At 46.8% G+C, this 25,532-nt stretch overlaps 1 protein-coding gene across 1 annotated transcript in view; it reads left to right on the forward strand.

Moving 5' to 3' along the window:
- Positions 1 to 4,584, forward strand: part of DICER1 (dicer 1, ribonuclease III) — a 47,297-nt gene extending 42,713 nt beyond the window's left edge. Inside the window, 1 exon segment of the mRNA XM_012755372.3 lies at positions 201 to 4,584. Within this exon segment, the coding sequence (XP_012610826.2) occupies positions 201 to 366 (166 nt within the window). The 3' untranslated portion in view covers positions 367 to 4,584.
- The last annotated feature ends 20,948 nt before the right edge of the window (positions 4,585 to 25,532 follow it).

Below are 25,532 nucleotides of genomic sequence, written 5' to 3' on the forward strand. Positions count from 1 at the left end.
TTTTATAAAGTAATGCTGAATTAAAGAAGAAACAGCAGCCCTGTCTGTCGGTGGTATGCAATAAGTCATAATGCACATTTTCTTTGTGTGATGTCAGCTTGTACATAGGACTGTCGGCCTGCGAGTGCATACTAAATGCTGATGGACAATAATAATAAATACTTCTGGCGTCTAATTCTAGCTGTTTGGATTTTTTACAGCCCAGCTGAGAGAACTTACGATGGGAAGGTCAGAGTCACCGTGGAAGTAGTAGGAAAGGGGAAATTTAAAGGTGTTGGTCGAAGTTACAGGATTGCCAAATCTGCAGCAGCAAGAAGAGCCCTCCGAAGCCTCAAAGCTAATCAACCTCAGGTTCCCAACAACTGAAACCCCTTTTTAAAATTAAAAACAAAACAAAATTAAGAGGAAAATACTTAAATTGAAAGGGTGATTTAAAGTTGATATTGAATGGAATGAATTGAAGGCAGAATTTAAAGTTTGATAAACAAGATAGATAACAGAATAAAACATTTAACATAATGTATAAAAATTTTGGAACTAATTGTAGTTTTAGTTTTTTGCGCAAACACAATCTTGTCTTCTTTCCTCACTTCTGCTTTGTTTAAATCACAAGAGTGCTTTAATAATGACATTTAGCAAGTGTTCAAAATAATTATTGAGTTTTTTTGTTTTTTGTTTTTTAGTTTAATTTCTGTCAGCTTTGCTTAGTGTTAGAAGGCCATGGAGCTTACACCTCAAACAGTCCCTAGAGCTGTGTAGAGTCCTCTTACCATCCCTCAATGTGTGCGGTAGTGCCAGTCCTACAGTAGTGGATAAGCCGAATAGAAGGATAGGGTTTTTGAGAGGAGAAGTGCACCGGTGTTGTCTTTCTTTCCATATTATATTGTGTAAGATGATGTTCCCAGTCGCTATTGCACTTGATAGGAAGGGACAGATTTTTAATTGACATTGGCTGGCATGTTGGTGAATCACATTTTAGTTTTCTGATGCCACATAGTCTTGCATAAAAAAGGTTCTTGCCTTAAAAGTAAATCCTTCACAGATATTCTTTAATTTCTGATCTTTTTGGAACAAACTGTTTTACATTCCCTTCATTTTATTATGCATTAGATGTTGAGACAGCGTGATATTTACAACTCACTAGTATAGTTGTAACTTATTAAAGGATCATACTAGAATTTCTGTAATGTGTACTGAAGACATTATGAAAACCAGAATATGTAGTCTATGGATATTTTTTATTGTAATAAAAATGATCTTTGGCTAAATACTCAATTTTACTAAAAACTTCCTGCTAGGTAGTTTCACTGATGGAAATGTTTATGGCAAATAATTTTGCCCTCTAGGCTGTTGCTCTAACAAAATAAACCTTAGACATATCATACCTAAAATATGCTGCAGATTTTATAATTGATTGGTTACTTATTTAAAGAAGCAAAACAGAGCACCTTTACCCTTAGTCTTCTCACATAAATTTCTTACTGTACTTTTCAACATTGTTGCATGCGTATTTCACTTACCAAAGCTGTGCTGTTAATGCCATGAAAGTTTAACGTTTGCGAAAACTGCCGTAATTTTGATACATCTGTGATTTAGATCATCAATTTAGATAAACTAGCTCATTATTTCCATCTTTGGGAAAGGAAAAAAAACCATTTTTAGGCATTTGCCTAAGTTTCTTTAATTACACTTGTAGGCACTCTTCACTTAAATACCTCAGTTCTTCTTTTCTTTTGCATGCATTTTTCCCCTGTTTGGTGCTATGTTTATGTATTATGCTTGAAATTTTAATTTTTTTTTTGCACTGTAACTATAATACCTCTTAATTTACCTTTCTAAAAGCTGTGGGTCAGTGTTGCACTCCCACCAACATACCAGTAGAGGTTTGCTGCAATTTGCTCCATTAATTATGCTTGAAGTTTAAGAAAGCTGAGCAGAGGTGTCTCATATTTTCCAGCACATCATTCTGAAGTTGATGCTTCATGTAATGCTGCATTTATGTTTTAAGTTACAATTGAATACTGTACTTTTCGCTTTATCTGCACCATCCACCCGCAGAGAATGCCTCTGCGTGTGCACCACAGAAACCGTCAGCTCTGCTTTCTAGGGAACCCTGAGTGAAGGGGATATTGAGCTTCTCCAACGTTATTTGTTATCTCCAATCTCAAACTGAAATTGAAATCTAAATTATTAAATGAGTTTTTGAGCAAATTAATTTAGGTGACTCATTTTTAAAATATTTAATTCTGATGTGGAACCTTAGATGTCTATTTGATTTTAAAAAAAAAAACTTTAAGATATCATGGCCAGTTAAAACAAGGCAATTCTTGAATTATATAACTGTAAAAGTGTACAATTAACAAGTAAGGCTGGATGTGAATTTTGTTTGTGAGGGTGATTTGTGATAAATCACGAATCTCTTGATAATTTATAAACTACCTGATGCCAGGAGTTTAGGGCTTTGCATTGTGTCTAATGCATTTATCCCAGTGTTATAGGATCCTCTCGACTCCTGGCACCAAAATCAGATTGTTTCATAGTTAGGATTCTCAGTGGGAGAAAAATGCCTCAATATATTTTGTAACCTTAAGAAGAATATTTTTTGTTAATACTAAAAAGTTCAGATGTGGACATAATTAGGTCATACATTCTCAGGGGTTCAAATTTTCTGCTACCATTCAAAATGTTTTATCAACAGCAAACTTTAGCTATTTCACTTTTTGTTGGATAAAAAGTAGCTGATTTTAATTTGACTCACAGTTTGAAGCATTCTGTGATCCCCTGGTTATTAAGTTAATAAATAAAAAGTATGAGTTAGACATATGAAATGGTTATGAGTGCTTTCATGCTGCTGATTTTTAATGCTGTAAAGTTTCCCCCAGTTATCTTGTTGAAATGTTTTGCATCTGTCAATTAAAAAAAAAAAAATCTATGTTGCCCCACTTTACAACCCTGTATGCCATTCTTTTGTTCCTGTGATTGCAATGTGAGACCGAATGTAATATGGAAACCTTTGTGGGGGTGTAGGTGTGCTGCAAGCACGTGTGTAAAGGACTGAGGAGGCGTATCTTGAAAAAGCAACTGCAGAAATCTCTTATGATGATTGTGTGCAGGTTTTTTGGCATGAACCTTCATTGTAAATGTTTTTATTTCTTTTTATAATATACTTTCTGCAGTCCTAACTATGCTGCGTTTTATAATAGCTTTTTCCCCTCTGTCCTGTTCACGTAGCACAGATGAGCATTGCACTTGGTACCATGCTTTACCTCATTTCAAGGAAAATGTGCTTAACTGAGAGGAAAAAAACGTGGTTTGGCCTTGCTGCTGTTTTGATTTACCGAATTTGAAAAAGATAATTATAATGCCTACAATGTATCATATACTCACACAACTTAAATAGGTCATTTTTGTCTGTGGCATTTTTACTGTTTGTGGAAGTATGACAAAGATTTGTTACGTTTTTTTTTCTTTTACATTATGTGAAGTGATTAAATTTAGAATGACCTCTAACACTCCTGTAATTACTTTTTAAAATACTGATATTTTTACTTCCTTCATAATATCTTACCCTCAAAAATTCAAGCACCCTTCCTAGACAGCAAGAGACCGGAGGCTGCTCTGGCTCTGTTGGGTCAGCTCATGAGTCCAGGCCTGTACCTGGCATTTGGCTTCTTCCTTCACTCCCTGGGGTCAGGTGGTGGCTGCCGAGCTCTGAGTCACTGGCGTCCAGACCTGCCGCAGCTTACCTGTGACGCCCAGCTGATTGAGAAAGCTTTGTGTCTTGCTCTGCTGGGGCAGCTGATCCTTTTACACAAATTTAAGCCACCTAACCAAGACCTTGATACCTTTATTAAACTGCATCTGAAATTATGTTAGAGTCCTTAACTAGTTTGTGTTCTCTGTGGAAGAGAAACTCATGTTTATTACTTACCCACGTGGTTTTTTAATTACATTTAAATAGGTATGTTTTCCCAGCCACTGATTAATTTTTAGGAACTGAATTATTTCCAAATAAATTTCTTTATATTGTAAAGTTTTAGAGATACGTTTAAGAGCAAGAATATTAAAATGAATTTAAAGGTTTTTGGAGACGCCAGTAACAATATCTAGGAAATTTGCATTGAGACCATTGTATTTTCCACTAGCAGTGAAAATGATCTTTCACAACTATCTTGTAAATATATTTGAATCATTACCTTTTTTGTAGTCCATTTTTATTTGGACATCAACCACAGGCAATTTAAATTTTATAGGCATACTCAGAATTCACTGCAGCAGCAGGTATGTAGCAAAAATACAAAGGGGAACAGAAAGTAAATTTCTGGCTTTTCTGCTGTAAATAGAGTGAAGGAAAATGACTAAAATCAAATAAAATTAACATAATTTGATTGACAATAAAATATTTACCATCACATGCTGCAGCTGTTTTTTAAGAAACATGATGTAACTCATTCATATGGTAATCCTGCTGCAGAAGTTTGCAGTCTGCACCTTATGGATCATAATTACCTTTATTTGTTTTTTTTTTTTTTTTTTGTAATAATTGTAGCCGAGTAAATCTCCAATAAAGTTATGGTCTGTTCACTTTGTGTCCTTTTATCTTTTTCCTTTCTTGTTTTGATTTGGTTCAAATGGGTTAATATTTAAATTATGGTTGCAGACATGATCTTTAAAATGTTTTAATTCCATGGTGAATCATATGAAATGCATATTTTAATATGATAAAAGTTTGTTTGCCAAGTTCTGCTTCATGACTACCTATAGAATTATATAGTAGCAATTTCCTTTTTGAAGGCTTAAATCATACCAGTTTGTTTTTGGAAATTCTGTCACATTCATTGATGTGTTCTAGGTGTTGGATTATTTGTGCTGTATTTGACACATTCCTTAAGTGAACTTGGATATTCTGAAATTGATTGTACAGAATGTTCGGCTTCCAGGTGTTTAGGACATTATTTGCAATATTGTTGGTTAAGAAAGAATTCTATTATTTTAAGCTTTTGACCCAATCCCTTTGTAATTCAGTAAACCAAGTGCTAATGGGAATTACTTGGTTGTAGGAATAAGATGGTAAGCAGAATTGTTTTTAGAATGAGAAGAAATTTTAGTTTTCCTTTGCAAGTTTAATCCCTTCCTTTCCTCTTCCTCTGACTGCTCTAAACTAAAGGAGAAAAAAATATATGTATTTTAATCCTGTGGAATATGGGTAAGTGCTACATGCTTGCGTGTATTGGTGTCGCTGCCCAGAATTCTGTGGATAGTTAAGGCTGAGCCTCAGGGTCACAGGTCCTTCCTGCCACCATTGACCACACCCTCCAAGGCAAGTAACCGCCCATGTCTGCGGCTCCCAAAGCCAGCAATAAAGAGCACAGCCAGGACTAGTGTATCATTTCTCAGATTGTGATGTGTGCGAAAAGAATCCAGATGGAACTGAAGTTTTGTGTGTGTGCAGATCCATGAGCATAATGCACGTTTTAGGTGGAATGGTAGATACTGGGTCACAGCAGCTCAGGTGTGTGCTGTCACTTGTCTTTGCAGAGATACAAAGAGCAGATAGATGCGCAGGCCGGGAGAATGCTTCCTAACTTGTCTACAGGGCAGTTGGTGAACAACCCTGAGATATTTTGTGTGTGTATGGAGGTAAAACATGAATAAAATTTACCATTTTAATCATTTTTAAGTGTACAATTTAGTAGCAAATGTTGTGCAACTATAACCTTCCTCTGTCACCAGAACTGGTTTATCCCACACTGAAATGTACCAGTTAAACACTTAACTCCCCTTTCTCTCTTCTCTCTAAGAGGGACTTTCTGTCTCTGAATTTTCCAAGTACCTCATGTAAGTGAAGTCAGACAGTGTCTTTTTGTGTCTGACTTACTTCACTTACCATAATGTCAAGTTTCACTCATGTTGCAGCATGTGTCAGAATTTATGTATATACCACATCTTGTTTATGCATCTGCCAATGGACATTTGAGTTGCTTCCACCTTTTGGCTATTGTAAATGATGCTGCTATGAGCATGAGTGTACACATATCTGTTTGAGTCACTGCCCTTAGTTCTTTAGAATATACCTGGAAATGGAGTTGCTGGGATATGTGGTAATTCTTTTTAATTTTTTGTGGAGCCACCACACTGTTTTCCACAGTGACTGCACTATTTTACTTTCCCATTGGCAGTGCACAGGGTTCCGATTTCTTCACTTCCTCACCAGTGTTTGTTTTCTGTGTATCTGGTAATATCCATCCTGATGGGTGTAAAATATCTTACTGTGGTTTTGATTTGCATTTCCCTAATGATCAGGAATGGTGAGTGTCTTTTTCATATGCTTAAATTTGCCCATTTCTGTATCTTTGGAGAATTCTCTACTCAGGTCTTTTAATCATTTCAAATTGGGTTATTTGTGTTTTTTGTTGAGCTTTAGAAGTTCTTTATAAATTCTGGATATTAAACCCTTATCAGATCTGTGATTTTTGTATTTTCTCCCATTCTGTGGGTAGTCTTTTTACTCTTGAGAGTGGTTTTTGATGCACAAAAGTTTTTAATTTTAGTGACATCCAGTTTATCTGTTTATTTTTTTATTGCCTGTCCTTTTAGTGTTTTATCCAAGAAATCATTGCCAAATACAATGTTATGTAGCTTTCCCCCTGTTTTCTTCTGAGTTTTATAGGTTTTAGCTCTTATATTGGGTCCTTGATCCATTTTGAGTTAATTTTTACACAGTTGCTCCTCAACTTATGATGGGGTCTTGTCCTAATAAATCCATTATAAGTTGAATATCTTAAGTCGAAAATACATGTAATACACGTATGCTACCCAACATCATAGTTTAACCTAGCCTAACTTAAACATGCTCAGAACGTTTTTTATTAGCCTACAGTTGGGTACAATTATCTAACACAAAAGCCTATTTGATAATGTTTTGAATATCTCATATAATTTATTGAATACTGAAAACGAAAAACAATGGTTGTGTAGGTACTGGAAGTATGGTTTCTACTTAATGTATATTGTTTTCTAACCATCATAAAGTCAAAAAATCATAAGTTGAACCAACCATCATTGTAAGTTGGGCGCTATTGACCTATGGCGTAAGGTAATGGGCTAATCTTTTTCTTTGACATGTGAATGTCTGCTTTCCCCAGCACCATTTTTTTGGATACTCCAGTCTTTTCTCAAATAACAGCTAAAATTTAATATTAAATAGTAAAAAATACACATATGGAGCTATGAATTTGGAAGCCATTGCTGGATAGTTGTAGATGTATGGATGTCTCTTTCATTTGGATATTGAAATTTCTTGGAGTCACTATAGGACTGTGATTAGAGAAGAAAAGTATGAATCTGATAGCAAAATTAGTTAAGAAAACTGGACAATTTATCAGGGATTGGGAACATATGAGTAGATGATAGCATGAACCACCAGAGAGGAGAAATCTAAAATATTGATGGTTCTTGGATTCCTGATTCAATACAAGACACTTCATGAAGTTAAAGTACCTGGGATAACTGATTATTAATCATATGAGCGATGTATAAACATAAGGGTACGTTTTACCAATCCTGTATTTGCCTGGTGAGCTGTATATACCCTTCCACAGCTTACACTGTTCAAATGAGGAAAGCTTGGAGTCCACAGAATCAAATGTTACTCCTTGTTACAGGTCTCATTTGGGGGCCCCGTTGTTGAAGTGGTGCTGAGCAATCTGTCCCTCCACCCGTGCAGCTGCCAAGCTAAAAGCTTCCCTAGGGTCATCCTTGGTTCCCGTCCTCCCCTCATGACCTGCAGTCTGTCAGTCCGTTACCAAATCCTGGCGATTTGTCCTCCTTAGATACAACCTAATTCCGTTCCCACAGCCACCACCCTGATGGGAACCACCATGGCTTCTACTGGGATTGTGTCGCAGCCTCCTAACTGATCTTCCTGCTTCCACTCTGTAGCCAGAGTAATCTGTTCAGAATAGAAAGCAGAGTAGATCCGAAGCCCTCCCGTGGCCTACAAAGCCCTCTGTGATCTGAGCCCTCCTCCTGCAGGGCACTAGCCTCACTGCTCTCTCAGGTTTTACGAGTCACTGTAGGCTCTGGGGTCCGACTGACTGCATTTGGAGTCATCTTTCACTGACACCGTGGCCTTGGACTGGTTGCGTCCTGTTTCCGTGCCTGTTTGCTCCAGTAGGCATGGTGAGGAGGTGGTCATGAGGATCGAGTGGGAGGATGCAGGGAAGGCGTGTAGTGCGGGCCGCTGTGCAGGACATGTGGACCTTCAGTGGAAATGCCCGTGGTTGGCTCCTTGTCACTCCGGGCCCTACTCAACTGTCAACTCAGAGAGGACAGCCCTTATTTAATATAAGGTAGCCCACCCTCCCAATCACTATTATGGTTTAGCATGGTATCTAGTACCATCTTGTGTCCAGCTGTCCCCCACACCATATGGGGGGGGGTGCTTCCGGAGACGTCCAGAGCAGGACGTCTTGCGTCCTGCTGTGGGTCTAGTAGCTGGCACCCAACTCAAATATAGGAAGTGAATATGTATTCATTTGTCTGACCCGTGGTGGCTAGACCAAACCTTAAAGTAAGGAGCATTATGTCACCATGGAACCAAAAGTGATTTGTGTTCCCTTCTGCTTCTCTCACCTTAAAGCAGTAGTGAGCGTGGAGGTTGGCATTCACTTTTGGGGTGCTGGGAGTCGGGGAGTCAGGAACAGTGCACACATGCACATGCACACGTGTGCACACCACGCCTTCACACATTTATTCAAAACCTACACAGCTCTTTGCTCCTGCCTGGTTCATACCTCCCTGACCGAGGTCTTGGGTCCGAGGTTTGCATTGGGTGTTCACGCCGCTCATCCAGATCTTCCAGCCTGAGCTCCCAAAGCTCCAGTTCATCTGGACGTTCTCAATTCCATGTCTCCCTGGGTTGGGAACTGATCACAGCCCTCGAGCCACTGAGTCAATCTCCTTGTCCTTCCCTGGATCAGGAGAGAGGGCTTGGGGAATCACACAGCTCAGTCTCAATAGTACAAGTAGTAAACTTTTTTTAAAGAGTATTTTTCCAATAGGAAGAACGATCACAAACACCTAAAAATGTATTAAATATAAAAAGGGCTACATCGAAAAGTATGCCTCTTTATGCAGTACTTTTCCCCCAAAGGCAACTAATATTAGTTTCTTTGAGTATTTTTTTCAGACATTTTATACCGTTAAGCAAATGTCTGTGTCCCTACCATGTTTATGTGGCAGCATACTAACCACACTTACACACTGCTTTTTAACTAACATATTTGAGAACACTCCGTATCAGATCCGCCTTTTTCTTTATAATTGAGGTAAATCAGTAATATGCACTTAGCACACAGCTCGGTGCGTTTTTATACGTGTAGATGGCGTGTATGTGTGTGTGCATACCGTTAGGGTATGAGAGCTAGTGCACTCGGGTTTTGAGAAAGATTTCTCCACACAGAGGTTAGGACAGAAAGAAGGAGTTTACGTACTTTTCCTTGGGCAGACAAGGGCCAACACAGAAGTGAAGGACGTAGAGAATGTTGGCAGAGAGAACCAGACACTCAGACTTTTTATTTAGGGGGTGAGGAAGGGTTATGGCTGTAGCCAAATTGACAGGGTACTGCTGCATCCAAGCCACCCTTTTTTCTCAGCGTCAGGATGATGACAGAAACTGCGGCGGGATGTCGGAGTCCAAGAGTTGGCTGCCCACGCTTCCCTGGAGACGGGACTATCGCGGGGAGAGGTGACTCTGCCCTAGAGCTACGGCTGAGGCCCGATCCCACACCCTGCTGTTCACTCCGGAACTTTTCAGACTGTACAAAACGCAGATTCTCAAAGGCCATTTTGAAAGAGCAAGATTGACGTCTTTTCCCATCTGTTCAGCTCTGTTCAGAAGTTGTGCAAAACAACTCCCATGGAGTCCCTGTTAGTGAGAGAACGCGCAGGGTTGATCTTCAACTGTTACTAGAAAGTTGTAGGGTCAGGTATTTTCCTGTTAATTTTTGCAAGGCTGCAAAAATTTTCGTGTACGCACTCGTATGGCGACCTGTTTGTCTCGGTTACATACTGTGTTCCGTTGCATGGAGGTGCCCTCGTTGATTTAGCCTGCTCCCTGTGAGATATTTGTATTGTTCCGATTACTTGTTGTTAGAAACAAAGGTGTAGTTCATGTCCTCACACATACTTGTGCATATGGAAGGGCACCACTTATCTTAGGCACTAACACAGGTTCATAATTCTGATGTCCAAAAAGCACTGAAACGTTTTTTAGAACTATTTGACAGCAAAACCTGACCTGTCCTGAGCTGAGTCTAGCCCACTCAACGTGTCTAATCCTAGGTTTCACAACAGAAATACTAACATGTCTCATTGCCGGTCTTGCTGTGGACCCTGCCAGGAGTACCGTGTAACATACACTGTAGGCACTGAATTACCTTCCTAAATTCATAAAAATTCTGAATTGCAAAACACACTGGCCTCAAGGCAAGGATTCCAGATAAGGACTTGTAGACTTTATCCTAAAATTTGTTAATATGTAGTAGATGCCAAGTCTGCACTGTTTTACCTATTTTATGCCATTTATTCCTCAATGCAATTATGAAAGTGATTACTTTCGGTGGGAAGCGGATTGCAGAGATTCAGATTGAGAACCTGGGTCAGACCTCCTGGTCCCCAGCACTGTGGGATTCCGACACGTTATTAAACCTGTCTTAGCTACATGTCCTTGCCTTTGCTCAGAGGAGCCAACAGTCGTTAGGATTAAAAAAGGGTGCGCATAAAATGCTCAGTACGGCGCTGACACTGAACTAAGACCACACAGATGCTAATGGTCACTACAGTCTTCGTTTTACAGGGGAGCAGAATGAGGCGTGAGGAAGTGGAGTCATTTGCTTGAGATTCCCACTAAGAGTCAGGGCTGTGCCTTGAACCCACAGCCCGGCCTAACACAAAAGCATTTCACGTCTTATGCAAGAATTCCCTGAGTTATGTGGGTCCTTTGAAATACAGGTGGGATTAAAATATGTATGCATATGTATGTATGTAGATACTTCATGTTGAGAAGAAAAACAGATGGTGACTCCTCTAACCAACACAGGCGGCAGTTGTGGGCCTTATTTCTTTGTTTTAGATGTCACCCTTGGAGCTCATTTCCCTGCTTTTCAAAGGAGGAAAAGATTCCTCCTAATCACCCTCGTGGAGGAGAGCTGGAGTTGGAACCGACTGTTCCTCTGCTCCCCAGCTAGCGTGGCCGGGCCAGCTGGGCCACTCCCGTGTGCACAAGACAGCCCCGGGGAGACAAGCCCTTCGTGCCTGGTTTCAAGCAATGCTCTGCCAAACCCCACAGCAAGCAAGCATTCACTTTAACTTCTTTGTTCTTTTCCCCTCTTGCTTTTGCAGGGGCTCCTTTTCGAGGAAAAAGAAGAGCCCCCTTCCTCAGCAAAGCCACCCCTGTTAAGGTGTTACTGTAACAGGACCCAAAAAAGGAAGGAGGTTTATCCAGTCATGCAGTCGCTGGCAAGGTGGCTTGGCGAAGGTGGTCTTTCCACTCGGGGGGGTGATGAGGCTCCCACTCCAGAGTGGGTGCTCTTTACACACACATACACACACACACGCGTGCGCAGCCTTGCGGCAGTGGGGTGGCCCATGGTGGCATTTTCGCCCTGCAAAGCGAACGGGATGTTTTCTGATCTTGGTAACGTCCTCCGAGTTTTTCTTGGCTGGGGCTGGGGTGGCGCGTGCATCACTGCGAGTCTAATTGGGAAGTTACTAGGTGATAAAGGAGTGCTATCGGCATGCTATTCGCATCTCGAAAATTTCTTACCGACGGTGAGCGTTTTCTGGTTTTGTCGTGAACATTGCCTCTCCCTGTAAGACTCCCCACCCCGCCCCGCCCCGCCTCACTGTCCCCTCAGCCCCTGGATCTGCCGTTGGGATGGAGATGTGAGCGGAGTCCAGGGAGGGAAATGGATGCAACATGGCAAAAACAGGTTCTGTGCTTGACTGAGTGTGGGTAATTCCTGGATTAAACAAAATTAAAGAGGGTTCTTTCTAGAACTTATTGGGTGGTTTATTATGCTAAAGTGCACTGAGACTAAAGTGCACCGAGACTCTTCGAGAGAGGGCCGTGTTTTCCACACTAACGAGCCCACAGATGCCTTCGCGGTGGATCTTGTGGTTCTGGGGTCCTGAGCGGCACAGGTAGGACATGTCCTACCACGGGCACCTGGGAACCCAGCCTGGCCGTGGTTCATCAGCCAGTGGGCCACGGTGACATCTGAAGGTGACCAGGGCTGTCCCTGCAGTTGGTGGACTGCAAGGGAGCCCCTAAGGTTTTCTGTTCATAGGGTCACTTTGGTTCCCCGTTGATGCTGGGAGGGTCTAGGCCTGTGGTCCCGGCTGAACTTGGCTTGCGACGAGCGGTCGTGATCTTACGGTACCAGCATGAGCTCCTGCCGAAATGTGACGTGCCCAGGTACTGAGCCCTGACAGTCCCAGAGAAGAACATGCTTCATGAGGTTCCCCTCCCTCAGAGGACTTGCACCTCACCTGTCTCAGGGTGACGGGCACTGTCTCCCCAGGAATCCCAGACACAGCCCCGGGGACAGCCTGAGCCTGTCCTCTGGTCCCCGCCTGCCACAGGCCCTGAGACATCTCACCCCATCGTCCCCATCTCTTTGCATGTCTGGGGACCACTGGAGTGAGAAGGACGTGGCTTAGTCGCCACTGCATGTTCTGGGTCCCCAGGGCCACTCGACTCCAGGGAAACGTCACTCAGTGTGCTGTGATGTCCTTCACCTGCCGTCTGCTGACATGGGTGTGACAGGGGCCACCAGCAGAATAGGGGGTGGGAAAATTCTTGTTTTTTTAAAAAATGTTTTCACCAAGTAGGTTGAGCCCTGGGCCCCTCCTGAATCTTGGCGTGTCATCGTCTCAGGTGCAGGGTGGGTCTCCTGGTCGGTCTGACACAATTGGTAAGTGTAGACTTGGGAGGACTCAGTGGAGAAATGTCTAGAAAAGCCTGTGCTTTCCCAACAGATTTGGTTTGAATGGACAGTATGAACCTCGTAGGTGACCTTTTTCCCTTTTTGCTTTGGCCACTAGGCAACTCAGTTCAAATGTTCACTTAAGTATTTGTTGAGCACCTTGTACATGCGGGCATTCTTGTAGGCGCTGGGGAAGGAGCAGCGGCTAGCACGCCATTCCTGCCCTCGCTATAGGCAGCCACATCCTAGCGGGGAGGACAGGCCACAGCAAAGTCAATGCATATTTTATGGGAATAGAAGCCAGTGTTTTTATTAGTAGCAGTTTCTCATTCTCCTCTTGCCTCATTCCCTAACTATCCGTCCTACCTGTTGCGGCATGTGTGTGTTGTTATTGTGCTGTTGCCACAGATCCTTTTAGGAACGGAATGGGCTATGAACAAACGCAGTGATGTTCGCCGGTCCAGAATATGTTTATGAAGCAGCTACTAAGTGTTGGGCATGAAGCTAACCCAGACGAGGAGGCAGAAAGCCCCCTGGGATCCCGGCTGTGACCTTTGCCCTTGCCTGTGCTGCCAGCCCCCGGTGGGCCGGCCGGCCGGCATGTTCGCTGGGTCTGGGCCCAGGTCGCCGTTTGTGCAGACAAGCGAGGTGACAGGCTCTCGGGTTTCTGCCCCTGAGAGCCCAGGCCCAAGTGTGGGTAGACAGCGGGACTTAAGTTGCTTTTATGGGAAAGTGTTTTTGAGCTTTAAGTTTTTTTAAGAGCCATAAGACCCACTTTGGGTTTTGTTTGGTGGTTGGTTCTTTTTACTTATATTTACCTATTTTGGAATAAAGGGCTGAATCAGTCCTCCCCAAAAGCCAGAGTTCCCAACTTGAGGTTGGGTTTATAAATAGAAATCCTAGGCTTTCCAGAACCGAAGCTGGCTAAAACCAGTTTTGTTGACAAAGGGGAGGCGCTGTGGAGGCTTCTGGCATTCCCGTGTCCCTCCCACTCACGCCCCGGGACAGTCTGGCTTTAACCCTCCTGTGCCAGGGAGGCTGAAAGGAGCCAGTGAGCCGCACCCAGGGTGGCCTGGGTCTGCCACTCGCCAGCCAAGCTCTGTGCCTCCCATGGCCTCGATCTCCTCATCTGTAAAATGGAGCTAGCTCACGGGGCCCATTATCTGTGGATAAAAATTAAAAAAAAGCTTCAAAAACTCAATTTGTGAAGGCAGAAGTAATGGAGATCTGAATCATGGCTGGTCAAGATGGTGCATTCCTAGAAGCCGGGGCACGTTCTTGCCTTTTGCCGCACACGTCACCTCTTCATCCATTCACGAGTATCGGCTCGGCGTCCGCTACGGCTGGGCCCCTTCCGGGCTCTGTGGCCTCGATGGGATTCAGTCAACAGACACGTCTATCACATGGTGGGGACTTCACATTCCTGTGGTGGGAATGGGGCAGGGAGACAGATCCTAGGAAAACCCGATTGTCCTGGAGACTGATACTTGCTGTAACCAGATGGGTGATATAATGAAGTGACAGGTGTGGCCAAGTTTAATCACCATAGATCACGTTTATTGAGAGCGCAATGTCCTAAGCACTTCCCCGTGTTTCTCGTGAGAGTGGGTACAACTGTCATTCCCATTCTACAGATGAGTAAAGACGCGCGGGGCTGTTGAAGACATCCCTGAAAGTGAATCATTGACCCCACATTCAGGGCTCAAATAATGGTGGGGATGATTGTGTATAACTCTGTAATTTCAATCCAGTGCCCCCCTCTGAGAAGGTGGGAGGATGAAGGGAGCATTCACAAAAGGGGTGATACTGGAGGGTTTTAAGGGATGAGTAGGAGTTCTCTGTACAGAGTTTCTCACTGTAGTAGTTGTTGGTTCATGGTGCCATGGACATTTGCTGCCCCTTCAACAGACCGAATTCTTTAAACGATGGGTCCAGAGAAGCTCCTAAGATGTCAGTCGTGTAACTTGCCCATATCATAAAGCCCTTAATATTTTTGAGGAATTATTTAAGGCATGCTATCACTATAAATCTTTAAAATTAACTCATGTATTTTAAGCCAAAGTTACACTTTCAACATGGATTTAATGACATGCCATAAGCATTCTGAGGACAGGCTCTGTTTTTCTAGGTTGTAGTTTTGAACTTGAACTTCCTTTAGCCAATCTTTTTCCCTCTCCGAGTCTTAGGCTCCTCGAACATCAACTGGGGTTCAACCAGACCAGTGAAGCCCAACAACAACAGAATCTCTGGTGTGAGACCTGGGCATCTGCTTTTTCAAAAAAAGGGTTTCCAGGTGACCCTAATGCATAACCAACGTGAGAACCACTGGAGTAGAAACAAGGTCCCCAGTGGCGTGCTGCCCAGTGCCAAGTGGCCAGAAGGGAGGGTTGCCATGGGAACTGGGTCTCTTCTCTCTTCCTTCTTCAGCCAGAGCTGTTGTGATTATTTGTTTATCGACCTCTTGTATAACATTGTGTTGGGAGAAAGGGTGCTGTCACCAAAAACTAACGCTTGAAAAGTCACTGGAACGAAAGCCAGTGGGGACCACCCAACTCCACGCCTGGGGTTCTGTGGGGTTTCCTTCCCCGGGGGTTTGGATCTTGGTGCCATTTCTGCACTCTGCAGAGCAGCTGCTGCCTTCTGTCTCAGACCTGGCTACCCTTCCTTGATAGGTGAGTTAATCCCCGCCGTGGCAGGGGCAGCCGTACAATGGGGGTTTTGATTACCGTGTTATGAATTACGGCGAAGTGCCCTGGTGAAGGGTCGAAGGCATGTGAGATCCTCTGGGATCAAATGTGAGATATTACTAAAACGAGACTCCATTTAATAGGTGATAAATCTTGATAGTGTAAGTTTAATATAGTTTGATGGTTGTAAATCCAGTGAATCTACTGTAGGAATTTGCTGCGTGTTGCATTTATAAAATATTTAGTCAGGTGTTTTTAAAGGGATGGCTTTTCTCAGAAGGTACTAATTTTTATGGGCTTAACAAAATTTCATATTGGTTTGGAGTGAGCCGCCGTTCAGGGCTTTTGAGAAAGAAAAGGTATTGTCGTCTCCTTTTTGGTATTCTAAGTGAAAGCTCTTTGGAAATACTCAGAGCAGTAGCCAAATCGAACAGTGGATTTTTGTATATATAAGAATATATTTTCAGATAAGAAAATAGTAGGATAAAAGGAAATTTAAAGTGAGCTTATATTTGAGGGTCGGACTGTAAATATTGGGAAGGAGTACACAAGTGGCCACAGTGTGGACGCTGGGTCAAGTCTACTTGGTTGGTGGCCAAGAGACCCTGAGTTCATCACCGGCCACGTGCATTTGTTTTCTGCTGCTACGTAACGAATTACCACCGACTGAATGGCTCAGAACACATTCATTATGTCACACTGTCTGTGAGTCATGAGTCTGGGCACAGCTTGGCTGGAGGCCTCTGCTCAGGGCCTCGCAGCAACCAAGGTGTTGCTGGGGCTGAGGTCTCCTCTGCGCTCAGGATACTCCCACGCTCATGTTGCTGTTGGCAGAATTTATTTCCTTGCAGATGCAGAACTCCTGGAAGCTTGCTTCTTCAAGGCCAGCGGGAGAGCTTCTCTCCCACTTCAAAGTTCTCTTTTCAGGGAAGGCCTGGATTGCCTTTTAACGGGTTCACTGGATTAGGTCATGCCCACCTAGGATAATCTCCATCTTAATTAACTCAAAGTCAACTGATTAGGGACCTTAATTACACCTGCAAAATCCACTCGCCCCTGCCTTATAAGGTAACCTTACCAGGTAGTGACATCCTGTCGTATTCCCAGGGCGGGCCGATACTCAACAGGTAGGTTTTAGGCAAGGCATGTAGACCAGGGAGTGGGAACCTTGGGCCATCTTGGAATTCCGCCTGCAAAACCACAGCTGTGAGCTCAAACCTCTCTGAGCTTCACTTTTGATGGCCGTCCAATGGAGATGTCTGGGAGGGGTGTCGTCAGCCGAGACGAGATGACGTGTTTGAAGTCCGGGAGTAAGCTGGGAAGCCCCTGGTGCAGTGTGCTACGTGCCCCGAGCAGGCGGGAGGGACCTGGATGGGAAGATAAGCTTGGGGCTGTCACCAAGGCCGCACTTCTGCTTCATCCTGAAGACACCTCGGAACACACTGGGGCAGACACTCCGTTTTCTTTCCTTCCGTCGGAGAGCTGAATGAGTGGGCATTGAAACTGCTTCCAGTTCGCTTTCCACAACAGTCACCTTTGCAAGTCCCCACACCCCTAACAATGGCACAGACATCTTTTTTGGATTAGAAAAGGAAGCATTGCTCATTCGCTTGCTTTGACTCCCTAATTTCCCCCCAGCCATTCTTCAGGGCCAGACGGAGACTGTGGCCAACAGTCCCATGACGTGCCATGGGAGTACGGCCCCGTGGGACCGAGAGCTCCACTCCCCCAAACTCGCTTCCCCGGACCCCCCTTTACAGATTCCTCGCTGATCACTTTCCACTTCACAATTAATGTGGGACCCAATTGGAGACAGCCAGGGAAAGACAATTTTTTAAACAGATGCTGCGGGTCGCTGGTAAGTTATTGGTCGAATAATATTCGGGGGACAGATAACTGCTTTTGTCATTGAAACCGAAGGCGCACGTTGCTCGGCAGTAATTGCAAATGCAGGGAAATGGAGGGAAAATCCATCTTATTTAAAAGTGTTTTAGTGTCAGCAAACACATTGCAATGCTATTAAGAAAGTTTTTGTTAAGGACACGTTCGACTTGAGGTTTTTAATTTGTTTGAAGTATTTTGCTAAAACAGAATTATGTTGGAGTTTACATAAAAGTAGAGAATGACATGAAAAGTTTTAACTTAAGCAGCAAAATATAAAGGCTAATCTTATTTAAAAGTAATATGTATGTCTTGATTGAGTGCCCAGATACGCTCAACTGGGACTTTTTAGTGGAATCGGTCTAAGCTGTTACACTGAGTTATACCGGGAAGGTTTTTCCTGAGCTTATATAGCCAGACCTGAAATACTCTTGTGGCTGCATTTAATAAAGAAACGAAAGTCTTGAGTAAGGGGATATGATTTTTTATGACAGAAGGAATGCAAATAACTTTTAGTCTCATTGCCTTGACCGGGTTTGGTTTGATTTGATGGAGTTTAATAATGACTTATAACCTGTGCTGACAATATGCAGGCCCGCACAACGTCATTTAACTCATTTATTCTGCTTGCTGTAAAAACAAAGAGATGGCAAATAAATATATGGAACGTTCATTGTTTGTCAGAGGGCCCAAGCCAAGAGTTTTCAGTGACCTTTTAAAATATGGTCCCAGGCTAGTACTAAAATGTCTGTCACTCAACACACACACTTGCACGCTCTGGCCTTTTAACCCATGCATCTTGTGTTTTTCTCTTTCAAATGGGTGTATGAATTTCCAATCAGCTGCAGCGATTTAGGCTTTTGCATCGGAGGATTACTGTAAATTGCAGCCTGACAATTACAATACGCAGGGCACTGGCGAGTTATTAATGGGCTCGCCTACTGATGGCCTTTCAGCGCAACCTCAGACCTGCTGAGCCGCAGTCTAATTGGATCCAGGGGTGGAGGCCCCTGCGGAAGAGGCGAGCGGGGAGCGGGGCTCCCCGGGACCCCGCCCGCAGCGGAGGAAGATATCAATTGATTATGGATGGCTCCTGTCCGCCTTGTCGGGGCTCTAATTCACCTCCTCCTTAATGACTTGTATTGGCTTAAGGAGCTCCGCATTATTTGACGGCGTCAAGCTCTGCTGACAAAGACCAGCAGGTGACTTTAATTGAGGACTTCTATTGCTAGAGATTTTATGCAAGACAGAGCAACAGTTCAACAGACACAAAAGAGGCCTGTAAAAAAAAAAAAAAAAATCCCGCAGCAGTTCTAGAAGGAAACTGGGACCAGACCTGGAGTTGGCTACTTTACTTTCATTTAGTTTACACATTTTTTTTTTTTTTACCCCTTCGGTGGTGGCATCAGGAGAGAGACCCCCTTCTCCTACCCCAACTCCCCCCCACCCCCCGCCCCTGGAAATTCTGCAGCCGTCTCTCCTCTCTTGGGTTTCAATATTTATCTTTAGGGATGAATTATGTCCAGGCATAAATTATGTTTGACACATCTTGATGCAGGGGGAAGAAATTAAATTTTTCACTGCTCTGAAAAACATTCCGCAGAACATATCACGCTCAGAGTGCATCCTGAAAAAACCAGGCGTGCTGTTTAGTTTTATGAAATTAAATGGACGGCCTGTCTGAAGTGTCGGAAGGGGTGGAGGATAATGATCAGTGAGTGAATGAATGAAAAAAAAAAAATGCGGGCTGATAGGATCGCAGACTCGGAGCCCTGGGAAGAAAGAGAGGGCTAAGCTGGCTGCAGCCAGAAAGCCCCTCCCTGCTGGGACAGGGCAGGGGACTCTTCGAGACGCCGTTGTCTTTCCGAGCTGAAGGCATGGTGCCACCCGGGTGGCTGCAGAGCTGACATTTGCTGCCCCCCCCACCCCCCATGCGAACTGTGGTTTGCGGCCCGGGCGGGGCTGTGTCCACCTTCTTGGGCGCTATATGGGCAGCCCACCTCGATCTAGGGCCTGAAACTCCATGTCCTCTTCAACCTCAGCCCTGCACTTGGACCTCACCCAGCTTCTTACCATTCTCCAAAATATGCAGAGTATTTTCGTATCAGCAGCCTGTGCCCGTGCTACTTCCTCTGCCTACATTTCCCTTCCTCTTCTCTCCTCCATCTTGCAAACTCCTATTTGCCCTTCGAGACACGGTTTGGTCACCTCCCCCAGGAAGCTTTCCAGTTCTTCTCTCCCCCAGCCCCCCCCAGACATTCTGACATCCAGAGCCCACGCGCTGCTCAACCACTGAGCCGCACTGACTCTTGCCAGGGTGAGGAGGCACTTGAACCTCCAGAGTGACCAGCCAGAACCCAGTTGCACCCACAGAGGTGCCGAGGTCGTCCCAGCGTTACAGAGGAAGGTCCCAGGGGAGATGGGTGGGAGGCAGAATGGGAGGCACCTTGCAAGAGAGGTGGCCCCTGAGGCCGGCAAGTCTCTGGGGCTGTGGTGGGGGCAGGGTGTCCCAGGCCGAGCTTGGACCCAGGAAGTCAAAGGGACACCAGTGCCAGATGGTTTAAGGCCTGGGAATGCTGCCAAGAAGGACTGCCGATCTGAAATAACGCTGTGCTTGGACACTCCAGCGTCTCATCAGCCCGATAGCCCAGCTTGGTTCACATGTTATGAACAGGTTGGCGGACGCCCCGAATGAGCTGATCCATACGTCGTTGTGGCTTCAGTCTCTCTGCTTCTGCTCTGCAGGAAGGCCTCCTTTCTCCTCCTTCTGTGGCCCCGTCCAGTTCTCAAGATAGCGCCTCCTCCGGGAAGCCTTCCTGGATTCCTCATCCGGGTAGGACTGGCCGAGTCCCCAGTGCAGACATCACGTGTTATCAGCCCTATCCTTCCTGGGGCCCCGTGGTGAGCCGTTTGGGGGCGGCTTCTGTGTCAGACTCACCTCTGTAGTGCCCAGGCTGGCCACAGTCCGCTGTGGGGTGACGAGAAGGCAGAACGGAGGCAATGATCGCAAAGAACCCTCCTCATGATTCAGGGAAGCTGGGTTGCTTTAATTTGTTTTTTTAAAAATTAAAACTTGGCATTGTATGCAGGTCTCAACATATCACGTGCACGTCCAGAATATGCACAACAATTATGTATCAATACAAAATTAACAGTTGGAACTGTTCAGTGATTATTTGATCTTTTATAAGGCAGCTCCGCATACTCATTAGGGTGTTCACTTGGTTGGGGCGCACCTTGAGTGCACGGGCCGGTGGGGGGTGGTTGCTAGTTCCTGCCATGGAGGTGACCCTGGTCCATGGGGTTGGGGTGCACCGGGCGGAGAGCAGAGCAGCGTGGGGGGCCGGGTGGGGGAGCCAGCGCCCAGGGCATCGGCGAGGGCTTGTTGAAGGGTTTGATCGAGGCAAAAGGAAGTGGGGCCAACAGCAAGGAGGCTAAGGAAGCCCTGGGTCCCCAAGGGAGTGGCGGGGATGGGACGGTGGGGCGGAGGGAGAGGTGTCTCCTGGGTCCCTTCTCAGAGAAGGGAGGTGGGGACTCTGCACTCTCCCCTGGCGTGGGCGCACTCTGAACTCCTGCAGCGCGAAGACGCTTATAAAGTCACCTTTGTCTTCCTCAGTGACTAGTCTAAACCCACGTCTCCAGCCCTACCCGTCAGCCCCAGCCCGACTTGCCCGACTTTCCCAAGCGCCCACCCAGCCTCTCCCCGGCCCTGCCCTGCGCGGTGACCTAGGACCTATGGTTTTCTCGGCTGCCCCTGCCTGGCTGGCGGGAGGATGCTTCTCTCCGTCTCCAGAAACCTCAGGCCGCCTTCCCCTTCTGCCCTAGACATGGCTCCCCCACCGTCCCCCCAACACGGCTGGCCCTGCCCTTCCTCTGTACAGCTCCCGAGAGGTCCCGACTCCAGCTCTCCTCTCCTCTCCTCTCCTCTCATCCCTGTCCCCTGCAGCACCGGGATCTTTGCACACAAAACATGACTCAGATCATGCCAAGCCCTGGGCATGCGGTGTCTTCTCCCCTTCCTCCATGTGCCCCCCACCCCTCTGCCCACCTCAGCACCCCAGTCCCTGGCTGGTCCCCCATAGCTGTCCCCCCTCCCCAACCCCCCACCACTTCCACGTGGACCGTGGACGAGCACAGGACTGGGCTCCTCCGTTTGCAGGGTACCTCGGGCAGGCAACTTACCTGTGGACGCTTCATTCTGGTGTTGCCAGGATAAGGGTGTTGGTGGGAGTGAGTGGCCGAGGTCGAGGTGACAAACGGCAGGGCTGGGCGGGAGGCCCCCTTGTGCCACTGAGCAGCCGGGTGACCTTTGAGACCATGTCTCTGGGCCTCAGTTTCCCTCTCACGGCCAGGTGACCGTGACCATAGCCACACTGCTCCAAGCGCTCGGCACAGAGCCTGGCATAGCACGTGTGCAGTAAGTGTGCTTGTTATTATCCAAGTCACATGCCGGGTCTTGCAGACGATGACACACCCCCGCCGGCTGTCTCCCGAGCCCCCAGTGCGGGGAGGGGGCGCTGCTCTTGGCTGCACCCTCGTGAATGTGGGGGCTGCCTTGGATTCACTTTTCCCAAAAGTCCCAGCCCTTGGGAGCCATGAACAACAGAGCTGCCGGCACGGCCAGGCTGGGCTGGGAAATCATCGCTTGGCCGAGGCGAGGCCAGGTCAGTTGTTCCATGACTGAGCGGGCCCTGGATGTCTTCATGGCTTTGGCCTGGTCTCGGGAAGGGCCTCAGCAGGCAGCCGCGGGGAAGGCGGCCTGGCCAGGCTGTCAGATTCGCTCTGCCAGGCATAACTCAGGCCTTGGCCGAGTCTCCCGCCTAGACTCGCCGGGGCCCTTAGGCGGCTTGAAGTCATCTGTGTCCCTTTGCTCATTACCCTGGAGACGGAGGGGAGGGGACGACAGAGGAGGGGAGGGGAGCTGACCTTCCTCCTTGCTGGGAAGCTTGTGGAGGAGGGTTTTTGAACTTAAAACTCCTCCTAGAGACACAGCTGTGATGGATGGACGTTTTCTGGCCAAACCTAGCTGAAGTTGATCCTGCATTTCAAAGTGTCAGGCTGCAATGAGCCAGGCTGGGAGGACAGAGGGTGGGGAAGAGGACAGGCTGGGGACTTAGCGGCCAGGAGCTGTCCAAGGAGGGCACATGCCTGGAGGGTGGCACTGTCAGCGTGGCTGTCCCTACGGATGCCCGGGCGCTGGTGCCTGGCGTGTGTGAGCCAGCCTGGCCCCGCCTAATGAGGCCCCAGTGACAGGCGCCCAGAAAAAGGAGTGGCGTGTCAGGAGAGCTGGTGACTGAAGCCCTAATCCCCCGTGGAGGGTGGGGCTGGGCCGTGATAGTGTTTCCTCCGCCCTCCGCAGGGAATGCTGGCCAGGGGCCTCATCCTCGTCCTCGCCCTCGTGCTGCCGGAACCAGGGAGTGTGGGAGCTGCGTGGGGCTTGCAGCTGCCCGAGCAAGGCCCCCTCCCTCCCTCAGACCATGCTCTAAACGAGGACACTGAGGTGCAGAGAGGGGACGTGGTCGTCCCACGTGCCCTACCTGCCTGCCGTAGAGACAAGGCAGCAGCCGACCCAGGACTTTTGGGCTTCATTCCACGTGCAACGTTCCTCCTGGCTGCTCCCCCCCAATCCCTGTGTTGTGTGCCTCCCCTCCAGGATCCCCCCGTTTCAGCATCCCCACGCACGGAAGGAGTGGGGACAGAGGGCATTTGAAACGCAGTGCGTATGCGTGAGGAATGTGACAGGGCGGGAGAACTGCAGGGAATCTTCCCAGATGACAGCAGCCATCTCCTGGCGGGGAGGGGAGGAAGGGGTGTGTGACAGTGGGGGGCCTGCACAGACGGGGGAGGCAAAATGGGGACGGAGGACCCCTAAGGAAGGAGTCTGGAGACACAAGATCTCGTGCTAGCTGAGACGTCCTAAGATTTTGGGGGAATAATGTGGGATATAAACAAACAAATGATGATGATGATGACGGTGGTAATGGGGTGGTGATGGGGGTGATGATGGTGATTATGGTGGTGGTGATGATTATGATGGTGGTGGTGATGATGATGGTGGTGGTGGTGATGATGATGGTGGTGGTGGTGATGATGATGGTGGTGGTGATGATGATGATGGTGATGATGATGGTGGTGATGATGATGGTGGTGGTGGTGATGATGATGGTGGTGGTGGTGATGATGATGGTGGTGGTGATGATGATGATGGTGGTGATGATGATGGTGGTGGTGATGATGATCATGGTAGTGATGATGATGGTGGTGGTGATAATGATGGTGGTGGTAATGATGATGGTATGGTGGTGGTAGTGGTGATGATGGTGATGATGATGACGATAGTAGTGATGATGGTGGTGATGATGATGGTGATGATGATGATGGTGGTGATGATGATGGTGGTGATGATGATGGTGGTGGTGATGATGATCGTGGTGGTGATGATGATGGTGGTGGTGGTGATAATGATGGTGGTGGTAATGATGATGGTATGGTGGTGGTGGTGGTGATGATGGTGATGATGATGACGATAGTAGTGATGATGGTGGTGATGATGATGGTGATGATGATGATGGTGGTGGTGATGATGGTGGTGGTGGTGATGATGATGATGGCGATAGTGGTGATGAAGGTGGTGGTGATGATGATGATGGTGGTGGTGATGATGGTGGTGGTGGTGATGATGATGATGGCGATAGTGGTGATGATGGTGGTGATGATGGCGGCGGTAATGATATTGATGATGACGGTAATGACAACAGTAGTGATGATGATGATGATGATGATAGTGATGGTGGTAATGATCATATTAACTCACTGTGTGACCTTGGGTAAGTTCTTTGTCTTCACTGGGCCTCAGTTTCTCCATTTATAAAACAAAGAGCTGGAACTTTAGCCTCCTTCCTCCTCTGAGATTCTGTGATTCTAAGAAAGGATCAGAAGGATGTTGAAAAATCTTCTAGGAAAGAATGAGAAAGGATTGGGGTGGAGAACAGGGAAGTTGGGACCAAACCAGAGCAAAGGAGGAACCTTTGTCCAGTCATGAGTTAAAAGAGACCTCTCCTGATGGTCTTCCGTTCGTCCCTGGACTGGGGGGCTGTCCCCCCACGCTGGCCTCCTGCTGGACTGGAAGCTGGTTAACAGGGCTGCCCGGCCTGTGCTGACAGCACCTGATTTCCCAGCCCATGGAATCCTCTCACCTGCTAATTGCATCGGCCAGGCTACCTCCTCTGCACCATCCCCCAAAGAGTCTGGAGCAAATCATTAAAATATCAGGTTTCCAGCCCCTGGGGGATGAGTAGGTGCTAAAAAGAGGCCATGCTGGATTTGTCAAAGGCCAATCAGCTCTCACACACAAATACCTCGCTTGGTGCGAGCAACTAGCCCAGCGTTCAGGGGTGTGAAAGGCGTTGGAAGGGGCTGCTGGGCTCTGGGAAAGTGCTTAACCCCAGGCCACCAATTAGCTGCCCTATTTGGCCCCCAGGGCCAGACGGAACCACGGGGAGCCAGGGAAGGGCCCAGCCATTGGGCAGGATTAAGACCAGAGAAATTACTTGGAGAAGCAACCTACAAACTCAGCTCCCCACTGACTGCTGAGGGTTCTGAAGCCCGGGTTCAGGCGTCAGTCTTGTGTGCCTCTCACAGGGCTCACTCAGACGGGCCCACTGTTATGGCAGAACTTGCAAGCTGCAAAGCACTAAGGAAATGCAATTCACCCATGCAGTCCTTTCATCTAGAGCGTCTTTTTAGAGCGACCACTGTGTGTGGGCCCCTGGGAGGCTCCAGGGGCCGACGCTCTGCCCTTAAGGGACTGCCACGTCCTCCTTTCTCGGGGTCCTCCTTCGGCCTCTGTGGCCGGAGCTCAGTCTCCACACTGGCATAGTCTCTGCCCTGCCTTGCATATGGGGGCTCCCCGGGCTCCGTCCTGGGCTCTCTTCTCACGCCCAGACCCATGGATCTGTCCCGGATTCTCCCCTTG

The sequence above is a fragment of the Microcebus murinus genome, chromosome 6, assembly GCF_040939455.1.
Source record: "Microcebus murinus isolate Inina chromosome 6, M.murinus_Inina_mat1.0, whole genome shotgun sequence".
In the NCBI taxonomy this organism is placed as follows: Eukaryota; Metazoa; Chordata; class Mammalia; order Primates; family Cheirogaleidae; genus Microcebus; species Microcebus murinus.